General features: G+C 43.8%; 4 protein-coding genes across 4 annotated transcripts; 1 reads left to right on the forward strand and 3 right to left on the reverse strand.

The window, feature by feature from the left end:
* Positions 1–1,010: 1,010 nt before the first annotated feature.
* On the reverse strand, positions 1,011–1,463 carry LOC148097912 (histone H2A). Its single transcript, XM_087831061.1, has one exon. The coding sequence runs from the start codon at positions 1,461–1,463 to the stop codon at positions 1,077–1,079; it is 387 nt and encodes a 128-aa protein (XP_087687187.1). The 3' UTR covers positions 1,011–1,076.
* Positions 1,464–2,969: 1,506 nt separating this feature from the next.
* On the forward strand, positions 2,970–3,380 carry LOC148097913 (histone H3). Its single transcript, XM_087831060.1, has one exon. It carries the CDS (start codon positions 2,970–2,972, stop codon positions 3,378–3,380), a length of 411 nt encoding a protein of 136 aa, XP_087687186.1.
* Positions 3,381–4,849: 1,469 nt separating this feature from the next.
* LOC102778834 (histone H4) lies at positions 4,850–5,281 on the reverse strand. Its single transcript, XM_006780973.3, has one exon. It carries the CDS (start codon positions 5,219–5,221, stop codon positions 4,910–4,912), a length of 312 nt encoding a protein of 103 aa, XP_006781036.1. The 5' UTR covers positions 5,222–5,281; the 3' UTR covers positions 4,850–4,909.
* A 213-nt stretch (positions 5,282–5,494) lies between these two features.
* On the reverse strand, positions 5,495–6,461 carry LOC102779110 (histone H2B 1/2). Its single transcript, XM_006780974.3, has one exon. The coding sequence runs from the start codon at positions 6,437–6,439 to the stop codon at positions 6,065–6,067; it is 375 nt and encodes a 124-aa protein (XP_006781037.1). The 5' UTR covers positions 6,440–6,461; the 3' UTR covers positions 5,495–6,064.
* Between the last annotated feature and the right edge of the window lie 799 nt (positions 6,462–7,260).

Consider the following 7,260-nt stretch of genomic DNA (forward strand, 5'->3'; position numbering starts at 1 on the left):
TGCTGTAACGCCCACTCACATCCTGGGCCATCTGACCTCAGGAATTCGCATGATAAGGTGGGGCCAGGTTTCACAAAGAGCTCACCCGAAACCCTGGCTGATTGGGACCCACACCCAGTTTCACACCTTGGCTCAGGCGATTAGAGGATCATCAGGGGGTCCTTTTGTCCCTCTGTGAGGGGATACTCCCACTAGGTTTATATCTAGGACTCCCCACCATTTGACCTTAGAACTGAAGAAGCTTCTCAGATGAGAGGTGAAACGTCTTCAAGCAACTTAAAGAAGTCCAGACGCTTTTCTTTGCAAGCTCCTTTGACAACACTTACGAATCATTTCCTGTTGTTCTGATCTCCAGCTGCCCCCTATTATCCAAGCAAACCTAAGTACATTGTATTGTAGTCATTGTTTTATTGTACTCACAATAGACACAAAAACCTAAGCGTAGACGTAAGTGACTTTGTCCCAAATTCAGCAGCGCCGAACATGTTGCAAACAGCTCCACATTTTCCTCCCTCTGTACCTGGATAGTTCCTGCAGCACCAAAGAACTCCACCTGTCCCTCTCCTCATGTTCTTTGTTATGATTTACTATTGCGTTTGTGTTTCCATGAGCTTAGGATCTGCTTTAATTATCAAGCGAGTGAACCATGATGCAGGTTTAGTCATTGTTAGGATATCACCAATGATAAGCTTCAAATTGACCCCAAATTATTATTAAGCTATAGGAGCACACTGAGGTTGAACAAGGCGCAGGCCTTAATCACAAACACTGCTAACTTTTCTTTCAGTTTTATTTTTGATTGCAATGTTAAAATTTGAGCTTTAATGTCTATTCTTGCCTGATGACAATAAAGCAAACTGACAGTTTGAGTTAAAAATTACAATTTTTTTTTTTAAGGTGCACTTGAGTCCCTTACTGTGACCGATGGCATGAATTAATATACATTTCAAAATGAAGATGCACCTCTGCTAAATTTCACAAGTTGTTAATGACGCATCAAGAAGGAGGTTTGCTCATAGATAAGTGTGTGGCTCTTAAAAGAGCCTTTGTTTTTGTTGAAGCAGGGCGCCTTGCGTTTACTTGGCCTTGGCGGGCTTCTCTGTCTTCTTGGGCAACAGCACGGCCTGGATATTGGGCAGCACACCACCCTGAGCGATGGTGACTCCCCCCAGGAGCTTGTTGAGCTCCTCGTCGTTGCGTACAGCCAGCTGCAGGTGACGTGGGATGATGCGAGTCTTCTTGTTGTCGCGGGCTGCGTTGCCAGCCAGCTCCAGGATTTCAGCGGTCAGATACTCGAGCACAGCTGCCAGATAAACGGGGGCACCGGCTCCCACACGCTCCGCATAGTTGCCTTTGCGCAGCAGTCTGTGGACACGACCCACGGGGAACTGAAGCCCGGCACGGGATGAGCGGGTCTTGGCCTTAGCTCTGGCTTTGCCTCCGGTTTTTCCGCGACCACTCATTTTGACAGGTTCTTCTCTTCGTAGTGTCGACACTCAAAGGAAATGTGTCCCGATCGGCTTAAAGCCTCGCTTATATTTCCGCGGAGCGCGCGCAGCTTCGTCACGCACCAATCGCAGAGAGGCTTGCGGCAGCGCGCAATTTCAATGCACTTTTCTCCAATGAGCAGCACACACCGAGGGGCGGCGGTGCTCCTCTGAACGGTGCTGAGCACCACGTGGAGCCCCTCACCAATAGTGATGGGATTTCCGGCTCTTTTTAGAGAACCGGCTCTTTCGGTTCGACTCATTAAAAAGATTCAACTCTTTCGGCTCCGAACCGGCTCTTCAGATTGTTTTGTTGCTTTAATTAACTTATTATTAACAATAATATAAAATTATGCACAAAAGGAATTACTAACGTAAAAAAAAAGTGGTTTTATTTATATATGTTTATATATAAATATATGCGGTGACCCCTAGAGACAAAACACGTACAAACTCCAAAACACATTTCTAGCACGAACTGAACTTCCAAAGCAGAGCTAATAGATCACTTAAATTACACAATTGAAAGCATATGTGTATTGTTTGTGTATTTATACACAAGCACTCATATATATTCAAATAATTTAAAACAATGTTCATTTACCTGTTACTACCACACACCAAATCCGGTTGTTGGTACTTGCCTGCTTGTGTAGCCACTAGGTAACAAAAGCTCAACACTGCGCCCAGCATCCTGGAGCACTTCTGTTGTCTTTTGTACGTGTTTTGAGTTTTTACGTGTTTTGGAGTTTGTACGTGATTTGAAGTTTGTACGTGCTTTGTCGATAGGGGCCACCGTAAATATACTTTTATTTATTCACTCCACATAAAATCTAATAAATAAATCATATAATACAAAAAACAGCTATTCACATTTCAACTTTTAACTATTTAAATTTTCAGCTTTTTCCTTTTAAACAAATTTAAAGTGAAACAACACAAAACACTGCAAACCACAACACAATTAAATATAAATTAAAATATGAAAACAAAAAGATGCATATTCTCTGTCATATGGGCTTGCATGAATAAACTTTCTGAATCCTTTATCATCCGCAACTGAAAATAGTTGTGGATGATTACTATACCTTTCTAATGTGACGTTGTTGTCCCTGGCTCTTTCTCTCTCTCCCTCCTGCTCTGTTCCTGTGCTACTGAGTGTAACTACCGCCCCTTTGCCCAGCGTAAAGCACAAGGCTCGCGTGCTGAGTGAAGCAGAAAAAAAGTGCGAGAAAGAGAGGGTGAGAGAAATAAAGAAAAAAAAAAAAACACGTGACGGCTCGCGATAAGGAGCCGACTCGCATCGTTCACGTCAAACACGACGGCTCTAAGAGCCATTTCGTTCGCGAACGACCCATCACTACTCACCAATCACGAGCCGGAGCGGCACCGCGTCACAGACACACACGGTTTAAGAGCAGCGAGTCTTCGCCGTTTGCTACAACGTCTGCTCGTGTCACAGGAAAAGAAAAGTGATAAGCAATGGCAAGAACCAAGCAGACCGCTCGCAAGTCTACTGGCGGCAAAGCCCCCAGGAAGCAGCTCGCCACCAAAGCCGCTCGTAAGAGCGCCCCGGCCACCGGAGGCGTCAAAAAGCCTCACCGTTATAGGCCCGGTACCGTGGCTCTGCGCGAGATCCGCCGTTACCAGAAATCCACCGAGCTGCTCATCCGCAAGCTGCCCTTCCAGCGCCTGGTCCGCGAGATCGCTCAGGACTTCAAGACCGACCTGCGCTTCCAAAGCTCTGCCGTTATGGCTCTGCAAGAGGCCAGCGAGGCTTACCTGGTCGGTCTCTTCGAGGACACCAACCTGTGCGCCATCCACGCCAAGCGGGTCACCATCATGCCCAAAGACATCCAGCTGGCTCGCCGCATCCGCGGAGAGAGGGCTTAAGTTACTCGCTCTCCTACAAACAACGGCTCTTTTCAGAGCCAACTCCCTCCCACCAAGAGCTCGCTCCTTTCTTACTATTACATCAATACTATACTCACACTTCAATCTTCATGCTCTTTCTATACTAGAAACTACAGTCGGCATGAACGTGGAAATCACTGACTTCAGTTACAAAAATGCTTCATTAATTTTTAGCATGAATTGTTGTATCCTTAAATGTCTCCCTCCTTTACTTCACTTATTTTATTTTATTTTTTTAATGTGCTATAAAATACTATAGACATGACAGTAAGCCTAACATGTTAACATTAGTTTACAGAGGCTGTTAAATTTATGTCTAACGTTAACTTGTTGGTGACACAATTTCATCCTAATGGTACTGACATAATCAAAGGGTTAATTTTTGAGACAAAATATGATGAGGTCGTCATGCTTTTGCAAATATTCCACCTTGTAGTGCAGTTTGCACAAATTGTTTTAAAAAATGCACTCACCCTGCAAACATTACTGATGAGTCAAGATCTGCACAAATCGACAGAAACACTGAAGCAGCTCCACATTTTATTCTTATTGTCATGTATGTCCTATTTGTCAGGTGATAGAGAGTAATGGTGATGCAAGATCACAGGTGAAATTGGATGATGATCTGGCGGTTCATTACTGTATGAAGCACATGTGTGACTGCATGTATTTGGAATGTCTCACTGTTATTTATCAGGTGACAGAGGCAGCTCTGCCATGTTGTAGCTCGGAGGTGAAGAGACAAGGTCACAGTTGACTGACTGATTAGATTAACTAGTATTTATTATCATGACAATTGTCAGGCTGCTTTCAGTCATTCCAGTATCATCGGTTGAGGCTGAAAGAAGCTTCAGTGCTCTCACAAGACTAAAAACAAGATCAACAATGCTACTGTATACCATGTTCACCAGGAGACACTGGACAGTATAGATGTAAAACAAATATGCTAGCAGTTTATCACAGTTAACAAGAGGAGCAGGCATGTGTTTTACTCCTTCACATAGTGGACATTGAGTTGTTTTGTGGGGCACCAGTAGTTCATGTTTAGAATTTAAAAAAAAAAAAATATCCCAGCTCACTTATTTGATAGGGGCAATAGTGTGCCTACAATGTTGCAAAGACCTTTTACTTTGTGGTAATCTTAGATGAGTAGTTTTATGGATAAAAACCAGCAGGTCATTCAGTGTTCCCTTAGTGATAATGTATAAGAGATGTTGGTGTACTATAACTGAAGCAATGTTGTTAAGTCCTTAAAGTCATATCATTTTATTGTCATATTGTGCATCTCCCTCAGGTGCACCAGTGGAACCATCATGCAGTACAATATTTCCTACCTGACAATTCTCATGACCTAATGACGTATAAGATATTCAGAGTGCAAAACAAAATACATTGTCACTTTTTACTGCCTTACTTTCAGTCAAAAACAACAAGATTGCAGAACAACGCTCTTAAAGAGAGGTGTGTGGCTCTTAAAAGAGCCGTTTGATGGATTCGGGCGACTGAGTTTAACCGCCGAAGCCGTACAGAGTGCGGCCCTGCCTCTTCAGAGCATACACCACATCCATGGCGGTCACGGTCTTCCTCTTAGCGTGCTCCGTGTAGGTGACGGCATCACGGATCACATTCTCCAAGAACACCTTCAACACTCCGCGGGTCTCCTCGTAGATCAGACCGGAGATACGCTTCACTCCGCCACGGCGAGCCAGACGGCGGATCGCGGGTTTGGTGATACCCTGGATGTTATCACGGAGCACTTTACGGTGACGCTTGGCGCCTCCTTTTCCGAGTCCTTTGCCACCCTTGCCTCTTCCACTCATGGTCACAGTTTCTTCTTTGAACGAGTAAAGTCGAATGAAGTTAAACTCCACGGAGCCGTGTTATTATGTGTACTCGGCGGACGTAAGAGAAAACAGACGGTGCGATGACGACTCGAAGCTCAGTGGCTCCGCCCACTCTTCTATTTTCTAAATGTGGTCTTTTGTTAAATGACAAATTAAGTCTAACCGATGAGACCCACACCAAATCACACCCACAATGTCTGAGTGGAATTCACATTTTTATTTCAAACTAAACCCAAGTGTCCGCATTTGTAACAAAAACCACACACCCTCTTAACGTTTTACCCAGAGTCTAGCATAAGTGTTGAACTACATTAAGACTTATTGACATAACGATTAACACATGTATAGATCACACACAGGGAGGATGTCACTGTAGTTTGAAATGTGAAACTGTAACAAATCGCGTTTATTTATTGTATTTGTAATCCTGTCCAGATTTTACGATCAGAATTGTGATTTGAAGCCAAACATTTGCCTCACCAGGATGAGCTCAATAAGCTCTTGTTCACATTTCTGAGGAACCCACAAGTGTATTTATTCAGTGCTTTTCGCAGACAAGGGACCACAAAACATGACACCCCCCCCAAAAAAAAATAAAATATAAAATAAAATTAATAATAATGCTAAATGATATAGTGGTAGCGTTAGGAGTGCTCTGGTCAGGTTGTCCATTATTAAGTCCGTGAAACACAAGCTGTAGTTTATTTTTCACCATCATGACAGCTACAATTTAAATAAATAAAGTCAGGACATGTACTCTTTAGAAGAGATGTGTGGCTCTGAAAAGAGCCGATGTTTGGGGTTAAGTAAAGATGCAGTTCACTTGGAGCTCGTGTACTTGGTGACGGCCTTTGTGCCCTCAGACACGGCGTGCTTGGCCAGCTCACCGGGGAGAAGCAAGCGAACTGCGGTCTGGATCTCCCTGGAGGTGATGGTGGAGCGCTTGTTGTAGTGGGCCAGGCGGGAGGCTTCAGCGGCGATACGCTCGAAGATGTCGTTGACGAACGAGTTCATGATGCTCATGGCCTTAGACGAGATACCGGTGTCGGGGTGAACCTGCTTCAGCACCTTGTACACATAGATGGCGTAGCTCTCCTTCCTGGTCTTTCTCTTCTTCTTGCCGCCCTTGCCGGCGGTCTTGGTCACGGCTTTCTTCGAGCCCTTCTTGGGCGCTGACTTGGCGGGTTCAGGCATTTTCTTCCTTCACTTCCTCACAGCGGAGAATGTGCTCATCAGCTGAGAGTGGCTCTTTTATTTCCGCTGTATGCAAAAAAGGCTGTGCTGTTCCTCGCCTGTCATTGGCCGAGCTGTTGCTCAGGTTTACACAAAGGCACACAGTCAACAGCGAAAAAAAGCACTTGAAATATTCCATATACATACATATGAATTAGAGAACATCACTTTCGTTTTTACTATTTTATGGCATTTTACAGATGCAATGTTTCCCCTCATAACATCAAAGTTACAGGATATATTGTCCTGAAATTCCCAGGGCTCAAAAACCTTCAGGGTTCATTTTTACAAGTATCCTGTTTTATTGGGCTTTGTAAGAGGAAGTGAGTGTGTTAAAGGGCCCCTTATAATCCTAACGCTGATAAAAATCGGGGTGCTTTGTGATGAGATGCTGCTTTAGCTTTGCTGGCTTCATTGATTTTTTTTACTTCTTGAAGACACAAACACACTTTGGTCTGCCATTGTCATTCTCGATAAAGCCAAACTCAAATGAATTGTTGTCATACTCTATAATTTTAGCTAGTTTGGCTTTTGCATTACTTGATGAAGTAGATGGACTTAAATATTTGTCCATTGCGCTAATTAACTCAACCCCGGATGATGCACATGTATCTAGGTGCCACCATAGGTTTTTTGCTTATACCCAATCTGTGGATTGGGAACACCAGTTTGAGAGCCTCTGCTACAATGAGAGGAAGATAACGCCAGACATTCATTACAGGTTAAAAAAACACAACGTCGCCTAGCCTTACAAAACAACCACTTTACTGGACCAAAATTAA

Source organism: Neolamprologus brichardi, chromosome 17, assembly GCF_056152115.1.
Source record: "Neolamprologus brichardi isolate AB-2024 chromosome 17, ASM5615211v1, whole genome shotgun sequence".
In the NCBI taxonomy this organism is placed as follows: domain Eukaryota; kingdom Metazoa; phylum Chordata; class Actinopteri; order Cichliformes; family Cichlidae; genus Neolamprologus; species Neolamprologus brichardi.